The sequence below is a fragment of the Oreochromis aureus genome, linkage group 8 (genome assembly GCF_013358895.1).
Source record: "Oreochromis aureus strain Israel breed Guangdong linkage group 8, ZZ_aureus, whole genome shotgun sequence".
Classification (NCBI taxonomy): Eukaryota; Metazoa; Chordata; class Actinopteri; order Cichliformes; family Cichlidae; genus Oreochromis; species Oreochromis aureus.
In genome coordinates, this window is record NC_052949.1 from 11,656,608 (window position 1) to 11,677,226 (window position 20,619).

A 20,619-nucleotide genomic window follows, 5' to 3' on the forward strand; every position below is an offset into this window, starting at 1 on the left:
TATCTGCAAGGGTCTATCCAGAAGCTTAAACTAGAAGAAATAAGAGCATAAAGGGAGAACCTGGTGCTTTCCACGGAAACAGGCTAAATGTTTCTGCTACAGCCATAATCTAAATGTATTCAATTCAAGGACTTCTTTCAACCTGTGTGAGGGTGGACATGAATGCAAAGATGATGCTATGATGCTGTGTCCAAGTTGCTAACAGGCGTAGCACTGCAGTGACAACACGCCACAAAACCAACGCCCCCAAAGTCGTCACTGCGTGCTTTCTCATCAACATTCTGTGTCCACCGCTGCCAGGAGAGAGCAGAAAGGGAAGAGAGCGAGAGACGGGCGGGAGACAGAGTAGAACGTTGATGCATAAATCTAAATGTAAGAGGCTGCCACTCAGAAGAACAAGGTCGGTGGTTGGATGCGGTGTTGTGTGAGCAGCAGCGTGCAAGCTGCCTGCAGAGTAGGCATCTGTACCCAGAGGCAGCAACAACAGCCCTCTGATTAGAAAGCAACAACACTGCTAGCAGCACTAACTGGGTCTCATAGCTTTTAAAAATTCACGCCTACCTTATTCATCATTAAATAATCATTTGGGGACCTAGTTCAAATGCAATTTCTGTCCCAAGTGCTATATAATGTATAATGTGTTTGAGTAAAAGAGCCTCAGGCTTTCATGTAACCTCTAAATCCCACTGAGTAAAAGGACACTCTGCACATTGATGCAAAATCATATTCAGGCGCTTAAAATGTCAAGGCAGTCAAGTGCAGATGCTAGCTAGCTATAAAGGCAGCCGCTGACAAAAGGTCGGGGTCGGTAGGGACAATAAACCCAAGCTTTGTTCGAGGAGCAAAGTAAAATAGAGGCCAGTGGCAGCATATGTATACAGAGTAGATAGTTTCAACACGGACCAAAACAGGTCGTGGGTAGAGTAGTTTGATTAACTAGAAAGGAGGCCGGTCTTCCACAGCACATGCCAGCACTCGCTGTTGCAAGGCAAGGAACACCGTTTCAACTACGCCACAGGTGGACACTAAAATAGATGCACTTAGTGTAATACAGTCAAGAGGAGGCCTGCATATGCCATCATACTGACAGCCTTTTAGACACTTGCCACTACAGTGGAAAAGCAACAAACAGGAAATGGTGTGAGGAGATGTGAGCTGTTCAGTTGACCCAGGCTCTAACAAAACGTCCACAGAGATCAAATCTATCTTCAGATTTAACTTTTAAAACTGTTTGACTATGAGCTAGGCAGGACAGTGCACTATTTGAATAGCTGGTATAACAATGAATCGACTAGAGAACTACAGTGGGAGAGCAAGTGGGAGCCCTAGACGCCCTCCAGGCTGCTGGTTGGGAGAAAATGGGCAGTGGGACGGCCTTAGCTCAACTCGCAGCTTCATTAGCTTGACATTATTTAGTGTGATGTATGCTTAGCAATCTGTTACACAACGGAGGGCTTCCCATCTATGAGATTAGCTGGTGCATTGCCGGAATAGTTTTAGAAGAGAGAGCGAGAGACAAAAGAAGCAGTTACTGAATTTCTGCTGCAAAAATCCCTTCGCTGCAACCTAGACAGAAAGACCGAACACAGGAGATGAAGCGTCAGGGCTGTGGACATATTACAGCACTGTGACATAACACACACACACACAAACACACTAGATGATCACTCAGTGGCGACTCCGGGCTTTATGAAATCATTCTCTGCCAGCGTGGCTCAGTTACTGGTAATAAAAGCTTCCATTTAAACATGTGATGGTGAATCCTGGTGCTCCCCGATGGAAGCGGTGTGAATATTTGTCATTACTAAATGTCTATAGGCTCATCACTAAGCTGTATTTTACAGAGCTGTAAGAATACGAATGTCAATGATGAAAAAAAGTCTAATTTTCAAAGACAATACAACACAAACTACACGCAGCTCTAATAAAGAAATTATTCAAAAGGAAGAAAAAGAAAAAGTCAAACAAGACAGAAGTTCACATTTCCGACTAAAAATACAGTTGTACTAATTGCCGTTTGGGACTGAAGAAAATGGGTGAAGCCTTATTCGCACACATCAGACAGACTACATATTTACAGGATGACTGATAAGAGCATTAATTGCTACCAAGCTCTGGCTGAGAGAGTGATGGGAAGATGGATGCTAAAGGCAACGGTGGGGTGATACAGTGATTAGATTACAGCACAGAGCACCAGAAGTGTACTAATAAGTGAGGATAAGACACACAAGCAAAGCAAAAGGAAAACACACACAGACACGCCGGCGCAAAAACAACCGGCTGGAGAAAGATATGAGCAGATCAAAGCCTCTCTTAGACTGAGGGAGTGTGAAAGCAATCTGCCAAGGTAGGCCTTTACCTTTAATGATACTTTTGGATTGGAACTGTGGCTGCTGCGTGACTGTGGGAGTCAATCTGGTTGCGGTACATGTGCCTCTAAAATTGTGTGCATGTATGTGTATAAAAAAAAATAACCACAAAAATCAAACAGAGTCGCGGGCTTAGCATGATATACTGCGTGGTATCCAAGCAGAGAATTACACTTACGATATGAGGTGAATCGCGACCCATAGAAATGATTGTCCTGTTAACGGTCCTCAGCAGCTTCTCCATGATGATTTGCACATGCCACTGGGTGGGACCCTGTACATAACACAGTAGGAATATATGAATAATATCATCACTTAAAAGTAGAGGAAAAAAAACATAATGACACAAACCCTAACCCTCCCTCCAAGATTTTTTAAAGTGAAAGAATATCAGTCCAAACTTATGAGGCCTGACAGAAGCTCAGATTTCAAGGGAATTGTGGTCATTCGGGTGAACAGCTAGAAAAAAAATACAGGATGATGAAAGTCTTGAGCCATCAGTAATTCCTTTATGTTTTGGTAGGATAATGGGAAATAGGTGCAGCAATTTTTTGTAAATATTAATGGAAATAAAGTACGTAAGGGAAAAATAGAGAATGTAAAAATATAATGAGCTTGAAAGTCAACACCACCTTATTCTTCTACACACCCTTAATGCTCTTAGGCAAGCTTTCTTGCAGTTTCAGGAATAGTCCTCCAGGCTTCTTGAACGACATTCAAAGATCTTCTTTGGATGTTGGCTTTTTTGTTCTGTTCCCTTTCAAGATGACCTCACACTGCTTCAATAATATTGAGGTCCAGGCTCAACATCAAAATCTGACAGTACTTTTCTGCATTCATAATTCCATCAGCTAACAACAGTGACTGAAACGCAGCCGCAAACCATGACCGAGCCTCCACAGTGTTTTACAGATGGCTGCAGACACTCACTGTTGTACCTCTCTCCTGTCTTCTTTCATACATACCGATGACAATTTGAAGCAAAAAAGTTCAAATTTGTATTCATCACTCCATAAGTTCTGCAGCCACTGATTTGCAGTCCAGTTCTTGTGTAATTTGGCATACCTCAGCCTTTCCTCCGCATTTCTCTTCCTTAAGAATGGCTTCTTGACAGCCACCCTTCCACTGAGACCATTTATGATGAGATTTCAGTGAACAATAGATGGTTAAGCTGAAGGGCTAGATGCATCTCTAAGGGCTTTTGCTAGATTCTTTTTTGACACCGTTCATCTGCCATGGATAGCTTTTTTTCCCAGTGTTACCCCTTCTTTTTTGTCCTCCACTTGCCCAGTTTACTCACATTTTTCAAGTCGTCAGCTAATAGCTCTTTGGGAATCACCTCCTTGGTGCAAAAATACAATTTTATACCTGTCAAACTGTTATCGTTGGTATTTTTCATAGACTGAACTAAAGAAATGTCAACAAATGATGTATTTTTGTGACAGGCTGCTAGCAACAAAGTGCCTAAAGATACCATTTAAAATTGGTCTTTGCCAAGTTGTCTCTCATGTCCAGATGCATCCTTTGGGACAGGTCCCATTTTTATGCTTAGATCAGTGTGAAGTGGCATAACAAAATTAAAAATCATTCTTTTAAAAGTAGCTATGCAGCAGGACTGGACTCAAAATGATTGATAAAACAACCAATGTCAAAAGGGTTTTTTTCCTTCTACATTAACATCTGGTCCTTGGAAGTGAGAGGAAATGAGAGATGACACAAGATTTTTGCACAGTACTTGAAAAAACAAGGAAATTTAAGAGCACTAATTATATTTGGTCAGTTTGGCTAAGTATTCTTCTTCTTCCAGACTCAGGAAACACAAAGAGATTACCCTAACATGTGTTATGTGCATGAATCCTTACTAAGATGTTATGACAATGCAGTTTTAAAATCTTGTTTTACTGTCACACCAAGTCATGGATTACTCCCCGACTCTGATCAGATCGCCTGGTTGTTACTATTGCTGTCTGTACCTGGCGTGGGGGAGTTTTTCGAAGGAGGCTTATCTTTGCAACACCAGCCAAAACTTTCAATAATTTACATGATGCAGTCTGCAGCTGAACAACTCACAAATACTGTATGCACACAGTATTTGTGAGAATAAACTGGTTCAGCCTGTGTCTAGACCAGTGTCAACCAAGCAAATACAGGGCAGGAATGGACTGGGAAGTTTTTTTTTAACATCTAGCTATGTAAAAGAGGCTTATCCAGTTAGATATTTATTGCTGACAAGACAAATTGTTTGATGAAATTTAAGTAGACAGACATATCTACAGAGGTTTTCACTCTCCGTATTTTTGCGAGCATCTAAGTCTCTGAAAGCCTTGGTTGTGCTGATCTGCAGGACAGATATGACAGAGAGCAAGACAGTGAGAGGATTCAGCAATTTGTGAAACAGCGAGAGAGGGGTGTAAAAGCCAGAGCAAGTGGGAGAGGTGGATAATCCCTAGCAGAGTGGAGTGTGGGAGGCTGAACGGTCGTGATCAATGACAAGAGTCTGAGAGGGCCTCAGGGAGGACATCAGGAGTCTGGGCATGGAAGAGGATCAAACGCGCTCGTAAAACAGTGTGTGTTTGTGAGCATGTCTGCTATCATTTGAGCGTTTGAGGTAAGGGGCCGATACCTGTGTGTGTGAGACGGGGGCTCAAGTTTAAAAATTCTAGAAAGAGTTTTGCGCTTAAAAAATGAGCTGATAGAAAGTTGGAAAAAAAAATCCTATGTGAAACTGTTTGAGCAACTTAGAAATAAAAATAAGTTGCATTTCTTACTTTTCTGAAATTAAATAATTAAAAAAAAGTAATTATTTTAAGGATTTGTACTGTTCATAATAGTAATGACTTGGCTGTAAAGTAGCGCTGAACAAAGAATAACTCACAGCTGTATGCATGAGGCAACTAATCAAATTCCAGTTTACATCCGTTTCTCCCTTTATTCCCGAGTTACAGCATTTAATAACAGCCAGAAAGCATTTTAGTCGATGTGTTATGATGGCCGCAGGCTGTCATCTTTGACCAACAACTTCTAATCAGTTCATTCTTGAGACTAATTAAAACACAGTGATCCTGAGATATGGAGAAATGAACTGTGTGGACTTTTTCAGCCAGTCCGAATAAAAATGGACAACCTGAAAAATCTAATGCCAGCAGTCCCAGCTGTCACTGGCACCGAGGCAGAGAACACTTAACTTTTACTGGCTACAAAACTGGCTCTGTGACCAACACTGATACTGCTCATCATCACATGGACCACATCGCTTTATGGTTCCAAACTAGAGGTCAACTGGTATCAAGGACATTTATGTTTGACAAATGATTAATTTAAAACAAATAAACTTTCAGCATTTTTTTAATTAAAAAAATGCAAAAAGCTAAAAAAAAATACTGATAATATGAAAGAGACTGAATATTGTATAAAATAACTGGCTAGGCTGATAATGAATAGTCCCTCTATTCTAAAGCACCACAGGGTTAAGCAGAACTCATTACAATGCTATTGGATAAAATTCAGTGTTGAATGGCCTCTAGCAACCCATAGAAATGAATTACTGAGCACAGCCACCTCTACATGTTAGTAAATTAATACTGTCGTAAAACGTGCTCCTTTCAGACCATGCAGGGCAATAAAACAAACTGAGAACAGCATACTAATAAACAGTTATTAAGTATAATAACCACAGTCAAAAGAGGGGTTTTTTTCTTTATGGAGGTATTCCTAGATTGCCTTATTACGCTACTGTTTATTCAAGAGGGAAATAAAAATATGTAAAGCTCCAGAGTTGAATTACTCACCACATCTTTTCTGTAAAGCACCTCCAGGATGTCACTAAGCAGCTGGCAGCAAGCCTTCAACTCCTCCCGCTTCTCCAGGTGGAACTTCAGCTGGTCCGTCATCAGTGGCAGCAGGATCTCGCGGCAATCTGCAGGGACGCCGATAAATACACACATCCGTGATGACACTCAACACATGGAGCAGATGATAGATCACACGAAGCGGTACAGCATATGTTCTTGACACACTCGATCCAGAAACATGTAGCTTATTAATGACTTTCCCACATCTCCGAGGAGTAAATTAAAACAACATACATTTATTAATTAAACAACTGTGGAAAAAAGCTCCCAAAATCCCAAAGAATAGCTATGCTCCTATTTTACCTATTGCACTTTTAATCCCTTTTATTGTTCTAAAAAAGAAAGCTGTACGTGTCACATAGTCACACTGAGACTTACACTAAATTCAAAGTTTTTCTGTAGTTCAAATACATTTTTAGATACTTGGAAACAGGAAGTACTTGACAGCAACACTATCAAAACAAAAGCCAGTTGCAGCCATAATCATTTTGCAAGACTAGTCAGCCATGAAACGTCTTATCTTATTACCGTCTTATTAAACCACCCCTTAGATTACAATAGTAAACCTAAAAATATGGATAAACTGGCTAAACTGGTCCATAAAAATTTAAACCAGAAAGATATGCAGTTGTGAAAAGGTACTCCAATACTGCTTCCACAGGAATTAAGAAGGTAAGTAGCAGTCATACAGTACTAATCAAATGCACTTGATTAACTGTGTAACCACAGTTTGCTGGTCAGAAGCATTCAGGTGTGTGTTGGCACAATGTCTTGCAATCAGTCGGCCAAAAGCTCTGCTGCTTTCCAAAGTCAAATGTGAGGCAATCTGTCTGACAGGTAGAACTTGGCCAAAATTGGTTCATATAACAGAACAATAATGCAAAGCACAACAGAATGCCTGACTGGGCCATTGCAGCACTGTGATTCTTTTCTTTTTCAAAGTGCCGACCTCAACCCCTGTGAAATGCTGTGGCGGGCCTGCAAAACTCAATGAACTGAAGCAACATTGAAAAGAACAATGGCCAAAAGTCCTAAACAATAATGTGAAAAAGCTACGCAGAAAACAGCTTCAATTCTGGGGCAACTCTTGTGAATTGTGGACGGAAGGTTAACAGACACATCTCAATGGCATAAGCCCATCTGACCATTGGCTGGGTGAGCTAATGAATGGTGGTGTCAATGTAAAACTTTGGAGTTTCACGTAACAGGCAAAGTTTTATGTGACTAAAAAATTATTTTCTGCTCGTTTGCACTCATTTAATAGTAAAACAGCAATTAAGAGCAGCTGAAAACCATAACTTTCCTTTTTAACTCTGTCAAATTACTTAATTTTAAGAAGGAGATCAAAAGGTGAATTTCCTTACGAAGACGATGGAGAATTTTGTTGTCAATTTGGACACAGAGGACAGAAGTGATGAGCTGGCATCCATTCTACTGCTGGAAGGTAAACCCGAGGCAGTCTGCTGCAGATTTATCACATTTTTAATACAACCTCATTGGTTTCATTGTGAGTTTGTGTATGGATGTGTGGGGATCACATTTAAAGTCAAGGGACAAACACTGGAGTTATTCTGGTAGTAATTAGAGGAATTGGGGCCAATTAGTCAATTCGTAAAGTAAATAATTAACAGAGTTATGAAGTAGAAAGCAATCCTACTGCAGCCGTCTGTCTGCTACAACATATAGCAAGCTACAAACTGGTAATCCCTATGAGACAGTACTGAAAAAAGACATATTTCCTACAATGAGTACACTAAGTGAAATTGTCCCCAGTATGGTTGTAGAATCAGGCAACAATTGTGTTCTTCAAATAAAAATCTTTATGACTTCAAGATGGAGAGATGCTGCTGCTCTAAATGGCCACCAAGCAATGGATTTTATTTCAGAATCAATACAATCTCTTTGCTTCACAGATAATATCGCAACTTTAATAAGTCATTAAGCTGGAAGCAAATAAACTTGTTACTTCGCTGCACATCAAAACACACATAAAAGTTTCCATCAATGCTGCACGCAACCTAATGAACAGCATGAACTACTGTGACCTCTTTATGAATAACACCCACAGAAAGCGAACAATCTTTAGCATTTTGTGACCTCCCTTACTAAATGTAGTGCGTGTCTAATTGGGTAGTATGTAATGATTTCATGAAGCCAAACAACAAAATTGCTGTCGATACAGCACGACATGCATGAAAAACACCAAAGCCACCTTTGACAGATGCGAGCGTGTCTTCACAAGCGGTTTGTTTTCGGTAATACTGAAATTAGCTGTAAACCACAGACCCACACAGAAAGCATAATGATGTTGCACTATGCATAACTAGCAGTGTAACAAATAAATCCTCCTGGAGAATCAAAAATGTAATTTTTAATTTTACAGGGTCTGATTAGTGCATCAATTACAACCTTATTCCCTGCTAGCAATCTAAGAGATCTCATGTAGCTGCTGGACTGAATGGCTGATGGACTTTGAATGGCTTTTAATGATTCTAATATAAAAAATAATTAAGCTGGAGCTCCTCTTTGATAATAGTATTTAAACTAAATAGATGTTCCAAATACAGAAAAAATAAGTGATGCACTGATGCAATTCATTTAGATGCAGTTCAGTAATATAATATTTTCCAAAAGTCTTGAGTCACCCTTCATCTCTTTATAATTTTCCTGGAAAATAGGAATTAGGTGAAGCAATTTATTGAAATGAACTCTCTTAGCTAAGCTTTCTTGCAATTTCCTTAAGTAGTCTTCAGGAATAGTTCTCCAAATCTTGTTCTTTGGATTTTGGCTCACTTTTGTTCTGTACTCTGCAAAGATGATCCCACACAGCTTCAATAATGTTGAGATCTGAGCTCTGGGGAGGCCCTAGTGTTAAAGGCACTGCCAATGAGATGGTGTCCAGATGTTACTGTGTTATAGATCAAAATCTGATGGTTCTTTTCTGCATTTATAATTTTGTGAATTTTAAAAAGATCCCCATGCCCAAACCATGACAGAGCCTCCGCCGTGTTTTCCAAATGACTATAGGCTATTGTTCTATCTCACTTCTGCACTCCTCTGTACACAACGACAACAAATTGAACCAAAAATTTGACACACATCACTCCATCCATTAAGAAGAAACAACGATTTCTTCTTAAAACTGGCTCCTCGACATCCAACCTACCACTGAGACCATTTCTGATGAGGCCTCAGTGAGCAGCACATTAGGTTAGGTTGTTTTTAATGCTTGAATGACTTATATGACAGTAGCCTAACAACAACAACAACAAAACACATTCCTCTAAAGATGGAAATCTACATGGACTACACTGAAAAAAACAAAACAATTTCCACAGAAAAACTTTTTTAAAAAAATGCAAGAAACTCTTGGTCCTTGGAAACAAAATATAAAGAAATGAGGGAAGTTTCGAGACTTTTTCACAGTCCTGCATCTCATTTGTAACGTGCCAAAACACATCACATATCAAGACATATCCATTGTTTGGCACAAAAGATTGCGATTAAAGGTTGAGCTGGCAGCTCTTATGGTATTCCTCGCGGGAGCCTGCTCTATTCACATAAAGCTTTTACTTTTATAAACCTCGAAGTAAATGTATGGTGAAACTGACAATGGTGTCTAGAGTGAAAGGATTTTGGTGCTTCAGCCACCTGATACAATTTTAAATATATCTATTGTCTGTATTTTGTGTGTGTGTGTGTGCTTAAAATCTTTAAGTGCTTTAAGTGCACTGTGTGGATCATACAAGCTCCTGATTCTTAAAGCGTTTCAATCTTTGCTTGTCAAAACTAAAAAGCAGGTGGGAACAGACGCCTAAATGGACACAGACACTACGTACACACACAGACTGTTGCATGCAAACACATACACACACACTATACCAGCATGGTATGAGTGGGACAAGCAGACTGGAACTATCAAGCTAGGCCACGAGTGTTTTCCTCTAACTTCCAGCACAAACAGATTTTAGACGCTACAGTAATTTCCCCCTTTAACACAGACCAAGAGAGCAGCTGACATATTTGTTCTCTTACAATGAGCCAATTTCAACGCGATTTATGCACCCATCTCACACACTCCTTTTACGTCGTCAGCACTGAAGGTGACGCAACATTTTGCCTCCAAAACTTATTAAAAAAAAAGAATGAACGAATGAAAAACTTTCTAAATTAATGCAGTTCTTATTCGAAGCTAAGATTTGTATATGCATACCAATTCCATTTCACACAGAGAATTTCAATTTCAGACATATATATAAAACCCTTGGAGAAAGAGATGTCCTCTTTATTCTCTAAAGTTGTCATTTTGAACTGAATTAAGCCCACTGGGGGCTAAAATAAACTAATTTAAGACACGCTTTTCAACAAAAATAGTTAATATGTTAATGCCTGTGCAGCCTGCAGGAAATAAAGTATTTCCATGGGTGAACGCATTCAGATCGCACTGATAGAAAATGCTAAGAAAGGTAAGATGCAGCTCACTGAGCCTTGATTTACTCCAAGCATTCCAGTACATTTCATTTTGGGTTTAGTTGGCAAGAGAACCTTTTATGGACCACCTGGGAATAGGCACTTATTACAGCTTACTACACCACCTTAAAAACTGTCTGGCTAATTCGACTGCTTGTCGCATACTGATGGAAAGGACAAATTTACCTGGCAACTAAGCCCTCTCCGTGAGTGCTTTTGCACAGCTTGAAACCAGCTAGCACCTCAGAGCCTACTACAGATGTTCAAAGCACCAGTGCAAGGAACTGTTGTCAGAATCGAGCAGCACACATGCTTTTAAAGCAGCAGGATAATCCTTATCTACATTATAGCAACAACTCTTCCCGCTGATCAGCAGTCCATTCGCGAACATCGGGGGGGGGGCTTGGCTGTCCATAATTATACCAACAGATCAATAGTAATGACCAGAGGACGATGCACTGAGCACTGGCCTTCAATAGTTACTTACCGACACAGAGACAATTTTATGTTTGTAAAGTATGTAAGGAGCAGATCATTAAGCTGAAAGCAGTGACATTTACACTGCATTATGTTCAATATCAGACATTAATGACTAGGAAAAAAACAACAACTTCCTGCTACATCCCACACAAAGTGTCCCCCTCATCATTCGTTTTCTGTACGGCCATGCTGAATTGAACAGCGGCAGACAAACGCACGTAGACTTCTGCACTATAAGTGTGTAAAAGCAGCAACCTACAGAGATGGAAAAGGTAAAGAAACACGTAGTTGCAGATACTCCAGTGGCTGCTTGACACCGTCTCCAAAAATGAGTCTTTATAGGCTGCTATGTCAAAATACCCAACTTTACAACAGAAATAAGCATCTTTATACCCTGGAACAACCAAGGTCTTGTGGTTTTTTTGCTGTTTTTAATAACTCAACTCTTAAATTCTATTAAGCCGCCAGCTGTCCCCTGAGCTTCAGTCACCAAAACGCCACTAAACCTCCTGTGGTGCCTTTTATTTGAGCATTTGAATGCTTTTATCGGAGTAGTAGCTCATTCAATTGCTCAGCAGCTCATTGTTTTGATCAGTGAAATTCTGTATTTCATTTGAATGTTACTTAGTATTTATTAGCAATTAATTATCTACACATTCTATCAAAACTTGCTACCCCCTCCTGAAAATATGATCACTTCTGGCTTCAAAAAACCAACAAGATAGTAGTAGCAAAGCATTGTGTACTAAGACAGTGGCTAAATTAATCTAATGATTGGTGGCTAACTATTTTTCACTTCCTGTGGTCGCTCTCTGCCAACTAAATTCAATTACTAATGCTTTATTGAGACAGCGATTGTATCTTTAGTTGAAATCACAGGTCAGTACGTGAGAATGTTTGTCTCTAAATGAAGACCAAGCCAAAAATAACCCCAGAACGCACGGTGCCTCCAGCAAAACTCTTGGCTCTGGTTGAGCCTCATCTCTGGGATGCCACAGGCTAGGCTGGGTGGAGATAAGCATGTTTCTAATTAGCCGCCTCTACACTGTGCCCTTCACATGTGACATTACTACAAAGTGACCAAAATAAACAATAGTATGGTGCTCAAGGCTATCATTGAAGTTTTGGTGTAAATATATGACTGTGTCAAAGGGATAAGACTAAATACAATAAAACAGAAATCAGGCCATGACACCTGAAGTCTATGTAGATGGGAACCCTGAACTTCAGTTCCAGTCACATCTAGGTGACTCAAGCTTAACTTGTTGCAGAAAACAAGAACAATTTCTGCTCTACTCCACTCTACCAGAGAGCCCTTACTGTGAGCTCACACAAGACTGCCTTGGGGAGGCAGGTGGTCCGTGTGATTGCCTAAATTACCGAACCATGAGTGAATTTACTGAAGAACTATGGGTACAGTTTTTGTATGTGCGCGCTCTCACCGTGATGATTGAAGAGATCGCTGTGTACAATGTCAATCAGGCAGTCCAGCTTCTGTTTTACCAGGCGACCCACAGGGACTTTTAGGATGAACTCTGTAAACAGCTTGCTATGGAGACACAAAGAGGACAATATAAATTTAAAAAACAAAACAAAAAACAGTCCTACTGATTAAGCTCGTCTATGTGTTTTCTCTAGCCTGGCTTGTAGCTGTTAAACAGCATGAAATGTTGCATTAACTAGGTTTTTATTTCTTTTTCTGGGGCATTGAACACAGTAAACAAGATTTAGATAACTGATATACTAATTACTCGTTATATCAAAACACTTTACGTTCAATTTCAGTAATGTAGTCTCCACTCTCTTCAAATAAAGTACACTTTTTGGGGGGTTTCTTGGGTGAGTTTGGATACAGGAACTTTCTTATTTGGGTATGGTACTTCTGTTTTGCTGAAACATTTTATACTTCGTTTAAAGGTTTCATTATATCATACGGTATTGCATATCACCATTTTTCTTAAGCATACTGAGTTTTTTGGTCAAACATTGACCTTCCAAAGTAATTTGACAAAAAGCTTTCAGAACAAAAGGAAGTCCTAGAAATGCTTTGAGGCTTTCAGCACCACAGAATAGCTTCATCAGTGGATTTCAGTCAAATGGAGACGATGTTACTTAAAAACCTAATCACAGTATGCCCACATATGTTCTGCGAAGCGTCTAATAAGCCTAAAGACGTGAAAATGCATTTGTGGGTGCATGTAGACCTTTGAGTTTGTTCCTATGACTCACATTGCCATTATTCTGAATGTCTTCCGATATTTAAGAAGCATGAATGCAAATGAACTCTACTGAACTAAAGATTTATAAAGTCATTAGGATAACCTAACTGCATTGCAAAAACAAAAAACCAACCCAAAAAGCACAAATGTAAAACGAAAATGAAAAGATACATAAATCATAAAAAGGTTTTCATTACAAATAACACATTTATTAATAAAAATCCACATTTGAGCACAGATACAAAACATGCAGTGTTCTTTCCCCCCATAAATGAAGAGGCCTAATGCTCATTATGCTGGCAAGCTATGCCTCAAGGAGGAGAGGCAAGGTTTTGGAAGTGGATGAAATAACCCGCCCCAACCCCCAGGGCTTCAATTTAGTTGCCTCCAGCACAGCCACTCAGCCAGGTTTGTGCTAACAACAAGAGCAGCTGATGCCACCTTTGCTCAGACAGGAAGATGAGCCAAGCCTGTGATTTATGGCTAGGTGAATGTTTCATAAGGACCACAGCTTTCAGGATTAAAGTTAATATCAAAAGCCTCTCTCATGGCGTTGCCTTTTAAACCACCGAAATGATAACAAAGCATCTAACGCTGCTCGCTGTGCTGTCTCGCGTTATTTTTTTGGTGGGTGAAAAAACATAAAACCCGGACTTCCTGTCGAATACATAGTTTAATGAATCTACAAAAAACGGGCACTGTAGTGCAAACTCTCTACAACTAATGTGTGAATAGGGAATAGTATATGGTTCCTAGATTAGATGAGACTTTTTGAACATGTTGATCTGACGAAATGAAACTGAAGCAATATTACGTAAGCAGAAGGATGTGATCTATAAACCGTGAATTAAACTGAGAGGCAAAGCAAGCTTTTTTTTACAAGAATCCAGGGAGCTGTGAGTGCCAAACATAAAAAAGAAGCATAATAAACCGACCCGAGGGGGTCAGAGGTCAGTGAGATTCAAACTCATCTGAGATTTTTAGGAGACACATGTGTGGTATCAAATTGAAGATCCTACGTCACCTCGTTCTCGGGTTATCACAACCACAAACTTCAATGCTGCCCATCCATCCGCTTGCCTGACGAGGTGACGAACTACAAATTACCTACAAATACTTTAAGGTAGGTACACTGGAAAAAGTGTATAGGGCCAGGTTTTTAAAGGAAACAAAGGAAAATCATAAGTAAATGTGTAAGTATAAACTATGAGTACATAAATAAGTAAATTTAAGTACTGCATAAGTAATTTTACATGGTGCATAACAGTATTTCCTCATTTTACATCATAATTACTTTTCTGGTTGCAGGCCATATTATGGACCTGAGTGTACCGAGTCTTGCGTTGCACCTGCAATGGATTTTGCTGGAAAAAAGAAATGTAACTGTATAAAAATCTAAGTAATGGATAAGTAAATTTAATAGGTGCCTAAGTATTTTATAGGAAATGAGATAGAGTGTAATTTTACGTAGTTTGTAATTAATTTTAATTACTGTAGAATTTCCTGCTGATTTTGTGGAGAAAGCCCAGAAAAGTACAGCGTATTTATGATGTAAGATGAGGAAATATTGTTTATTTTTCAACAAAATTACCATAAAATGACACACTACTTGAACATACATGAGTTTAGTTAAAATTACATAATTTGCAGCTCCTTTTAAGTCTCATCCACAACCCTGGCAGATTAGCTATTCTCAATTCCTGTTATGAGTTTATGGCAAATCACATATACAGACTTACATTAAAGTGCATTATTTAAGTTGCTTTAGTTGGCTCACAATTGCTACTACCGTTGCATGCCACTTTGCAACCCACCTCCCTTCCGGCTCATTTTTGTCCACCACCGTATTATTATTTTTTTTACTCATGTCAGCTCTTTTCTGTGCATAGGCTGTATGGATAGATGGACATCACAGCCACAGTGACATCATCCACTGGTTATTGTTGCATTCAATAGGATTTGAGATCATAAACCTAGGAAAGTTTTAACTATAGTTTATAGTTCTGTGCTTGGGGTCTTTTCAGATGCTCTCCTTGTCAACACCTTTCCATTTAAACTGCTGCAGATGGAATTAATCTACTTTGATTATAGTGGTTGTAAGTAAATTAGGAAAACATTACTTCAGTCTTTACTGAGATTTATTAAGACTCAGCCTAGTTACAAGTAACTGCCTGACTTTTGTCAGTGTGGCCATCTTACTAACGCAGCTCTGTGTTACAGAGTAATAATATTAGTAGTAGTTTACAACATATGATCATATTCTGAAGTCAAATGTTCTGTTTTGTCTAACATGAACATGAATTAATTATTTGATCCATGAGCATGTTAGTATTTTATATAAAACAGTATTAAGCTACAGCTGGTGACATGCGCAGTAGACAACATAAACTTAAATAGACATTTGAGTGGAGAGTTTCCAAGGCAACCTGAACTTCTTTAAGCAGCAACCATCACAGCACAGCTACTGAATGTTGAGATGTTGAATAAAAGCAGCTTAAGGTGGAGAGGCAGATAAAATAAATAAACTGTGCTTTTGAAAAAGCACAATATTCCAAAAGCCTGTCGTTGCATAATCTGCACATGAAATTTTAACAAAAGCAATCAAACTAAAGCAAATTACTCTTTTTGTTTCTTTGCAAAAGGCAACTGATTTAAGCATTTTTCTGCTCTGCTGTAGTACTCTGTATCGTCCCTTATTATTGAACTCCCACATAGAAATCTTGAAGTTCACAGAGAACTGTGTGATCTGTTATAATGGCATGTTCACTTGTATTAATGTTTAAGTCTCTTAGATAGCTGTTGGTGTCACTTTAATGACATTAAAGTTTAGGAATATGTAACAAAACATGAAATTACCTTAGTTCCTTGGGATCAAAGACCAGCTTGACATCATTGACGATAGTGGGAATGTATTTCAGTGCAGCACCCTTTACGAGAGGAACAAAAAGAAAAAAATATGACAAAGTCATTTCACACCTTAATGCATGCAGCATGCCCTCAGTGAGCCACTAGAGGAGTCAATAATCAAGAGTTTAATGTGTCATTATTTAATATTTGCAACAATCTACCAATACCAATTGAAATCGCTTTCTCTCTCACGCATGCGTGCACACATGTGCACATTTTCTGCCATATACATTACAGAGATTGGAGGTTAGAAATTAATTAGACAATTGACTGATAAACAGTTTCATTTATTTCAAGCATCAAAATCAGCAAATCAAGACAAAGGATTTAGAGTTGACTTAGTAACACAACTTTCAATATAAGTCTAGAAGAAATGGTGAAGAAAGTGGAAGAGGCTAAAAATACTAAATAAACCTGACAGAGAGGTTGCAGGAACTTTAGGAATAGCCAAATCAAATATCTGGTACAGTGTTAAAAAGAGGACTAGGTGATGCCCATGGGTTCTAGACCTCAGGCAGTCATATTAAAATAATGTGGGTTTGAGCTTCTGAAAATGGAGGAGTATAAAAATGGCCATGATCAATCAATTTTCAATTTTGACTGTTGACCTTAAATCCAGTGTGGTGGCATAAAATTTCAAAATGGCATCATTGCCCAAAAAGATATGGACCTAGCCATAACCATGTTTTACTTTATGGTAAATTAACAAAAATAGGATCTAAATTTGTCCATCAATAGTGTCAGTAAGTCATCAAGCACATGCATGCAAAGGCTAGTAACATAACTGCTATGCTTAGCCAAGACGACAACTTCTTCTCTAACTGACTGCCGCTAAACTTCAGCTAGGGTGGGTTGTGTCTTTATAATGCATTGGTGCATTTCAGCCATTGTCTCTCATCGCAATTGGTTTACAGGTGTAGCACACTGGATATCACTTATTACAATCCATTGGGGTTTTTTCTAAATTGTTCATGGTTTATTCCTGAAAACATGTGGAAGAATAATTAGCAATGTTCAAATGAGGTTGGCAAGAGAGCAAATACTGACTTTAGTAGATGATTTCTAAATATTGGATTTTGTGAAAGACACATTTTTGAACAGCAGAGACTAACTGCAAATTAAGATTCAGAATGATTTTTTTTCCAGGGATATAATCATGACTTCCAAACAAACTCCTGCTGTCATCTTAATACGATCTCATCTTATTAAGTATTCTATATTTCACATTCACCTCTCTCTGCAGGGAAAAAGAATTAGGCAGATTTCAGTGGTGTTTGACTTTGATTCAGGTGGCAATTCAGCCTCTATTCTAATAAAAAGTCATCTGCATCTGTTAATGCTTTTTTTACACTTCCAGGAATGAATAAACTCCCACCTGTTCCACAAAAATGTTATATGTTAAGTGTCACTGGACATGTATGTGCTCCCACATAATCTATGCATGTGATTACATCAGTGTGTGTGAGAGTAAGAAACAGAAAGAGAGAGAATGTGTGTGTATTTATTAGATTTTCAGCTGCATGTGTGCTGGTCTGTCCAGATGTTCATCAGTACTCCGATTTTTTTTTCCAGAGAGGCATAATGGGACTACTCATTAGCTTCCACCTGTCACAGTGCTTTCACAGGGGTGGATTTGGGAAGAAACCAGGGTTCCTCGGTTTCATGCCCGTTCCTCAAGATCAGTTTTTAATTTACTGACAGTAAAGCTAATATCTCACCCAATTACACAGCAACTGACTCCTAATTGACTCCTGAGCTCCTCATATGGTTGAGTGTGCACATGGATATACTGTAGGTGTGCCAAGGTGCATGTACCCTGTGATTATGTTATCTCTAAAAGCATAGTCGTGCGTGCGCGCAAGTGTGCATGAGTCTGTGTGCGGGTCTTTTAGAGTATCTACACAAATAAACAAACATCCTTGTGTATCTGTTTCTAATCTGGGGTCGCCGAGTTTGAGGTCAGAAGCAAGTAAATATGGGGAAAAAAGAGGGTTTAAAGGTAGAAGGAGAAAGACAGTGAAATAAATACCTTAAGGAGCAGCTAAAGAGCAGAAGGCCAGAGACGACCCAAGCATCAGGACAGTCAAGGTCAGAGTGAAATATAGGAAAAGGAAATACACAAACACACACACACAAAAAGGTATAGACAAACAACAGAAATTAACATGGAACAAACACACATAAAAGTACAGATGCAAGAAAAGCCAAGTTGTTATCCTCAGTAACTTCATTGTGTAATACACCCTAAACCTTCTTCCACGAGTTAAGAGCTTTTCTATAGTTTGTGCAATATATACATTTATCCTTTTTATTATCTTTTCATAATTGATTCGAATAATTACTTTCAAGACAGGTCAGACAATGTTCTGAAGATGGAAACTGAAGCCAAACATTGCTGGCATACTACTGACCAAACACTTTGGAATAAATACAATCTCGTTATGATTATGATTCTAAAATCAGGAAATATCTGACCAAGCAAAAGGAAAAAACACAAAGTTTTTATTTACATGTTGCTGAGAACCCCCCACCAAAAAAACCAAACCAAACAAACAAACAAAAAAAACACTCAGATGATTCATACCATGTCTATAAATTAAGTACTGTATGAGGCCACAGCTAGCACGCAGTTAGTCATCGTAGCTTAGACAGGAAACAGGTGGATAACAGATAGTGTGACTAAAGATAGTACCTCTAAAGCGCATTAACAATATCCTGTTTATTTAATCTTTTCAGAAAGTTAAAAATGTGAACTTGTGACTTTCCAGTGGATTATGTCATGAGTTACATCTTAGTGGGAACCAAAAATAGTCGAGCAAATAACCCATTTAATACCTCGACTGTTTCGGCTTTGAAACATGCCTGTATTATGCCCGTGTACAGTCTCATGATTTTATTTAGGAAATCTGAAATGTGGAATGGCTTTAAAGCTTTAATTATTAAAAAAAAAAATACGTTTTTAGTTATGTTTTTCTTTTTGACCTCTGACCTCTTTTCAAACTCTGTCTGAAATCCTCTGTTTCAATCCTGAAAAGCCAGCTCAGCTAAAAGCTGAATTATTGGTGTGACAAAACAAGTAAATGGACTGCTACAGAGTGCTTTTCACACACACATTCATACAAGCACTTTTTTCTATTTGAAAGCGCTTAATTTTTTTGATTCTGCATCAATTTCAAAATCCTAGGTGACTTCCTTCTCGATGTATCGCATTCACAAGAGTTTTGGAAAACTTTGACCTTGACCTTGAAGTCCAAGTCACTGAGATTTGAACCTGACTAAGATTTTTAGTAGATACACCTGTGGTATCAATTTGAAGCTCCTATGTTGCTTCGTTCTCGAGTTATTGCATTCACAAACTTGGGTGTCTACGTCACCCGCTCGCCCAGCCGGCAGGGTGACGACAATACCCTATCAGGCTGAGGGGTAAACACTGCAATCACAGCTGATATATCCACATGTGGCTCAGTAACATGAATGGCCCACAAGTGCTGGTATTGGCTCCCAACAACATCTGGGAATGCTCTTAAAGGTGATGGTGGATCTGGGCATCCCTGAGCTCCTGGATAGCCTGTGGCACTGGCAATATCCATGGCATTAATGCCTTTGTAATCAAGGGGCTGCCTGTGCACTCTGGTCACATGATTCTAGGCATTATCCTTAACTACAGAAGGTCTGACAGTGTGGCAGCGACAGATCTGCTGGTTTTGGCGTTCTCTGGCAAATGGCAGTTGAACTGCATGGTGCTGGACCCACTAAAGGATGCAGATGAGTCTAGCAGTCTGTTCAGAAACATGCACATGACCAGACTGCAGGATGTCAATTTGTAGGGCCCTGGCAGTGAACCTTCTGTTCCTGCTTTCACAAAAGAGCAGATACCGGTCCTGCTGCCGGATTAAGGCCCTTCTACAGCTCTGTCCAGCTCTCCTCTTGTAACAGCCTGTTTCCTGGTATCTCCTTTACTGTCTTGTGACTGTCCTGGGAGACGCAGCAAAACTTTTTGCAACAGCACGCATGGATGTGCCATTCTGGAGGAGGTGGCCTACATTTGCAACCTGTGTGGGCTGCAGGTACTATCTCCTACTATCAACAATGACAAAGAAAAAGCAAAACTAGAGAAAATCAGTCAGGAAGGACAAAGAGATAGCAATGGTCTATGGTCAGACCGTGCAGCTATTTGGACCAAAACAACTGAAATGAATTCGCGATGGTTTATTCTTTCTATCTGGACAGACTGACATCCCTGAAGTGCGTGTTTTCATTTACCTTTGTTTGATAACACAGTGATGGTTAGATATGTAAAGCAGAGAAAGTGAGTGAGGGAAG

The 20,619-nt window shown here is 39.2% G+C and overlaps 1 protein-coding gene across 1 annotated transcript in view; it reads right to left on the reverse strand.

Annotated features, from left to right (window-relative positions):
* dock1 (dedicator of cytokinesis 1) overlaps nt 1–20,619 on the reverse strand; it is a 190,357-nt gene that overhangs the window by 110,239 nt on the left and 59,499 nt on the right. The window contains exons 24-27 of the mRNA XM_031750664.2: nt 16,246–16,316; nt 12,613–12,719; nt 6,158–6,285; nt 2,548–2,643 (exon numbers count right to left, since the gene is read on the reverse strand). Of these exons, the coding sequence (XP_031606524.1) occupies nt 2,548–2,643; nt 6,158–6,285; nt 12,613–12,719; nt 16,246–16,316 (402 nt within the window). The remainder of the gene's footprint in view (nt 1–2,547; nt 2,644–6,157; nt 6,286–12,612; nt 12,720–16,245; nt 16,317–20,619) is intronic.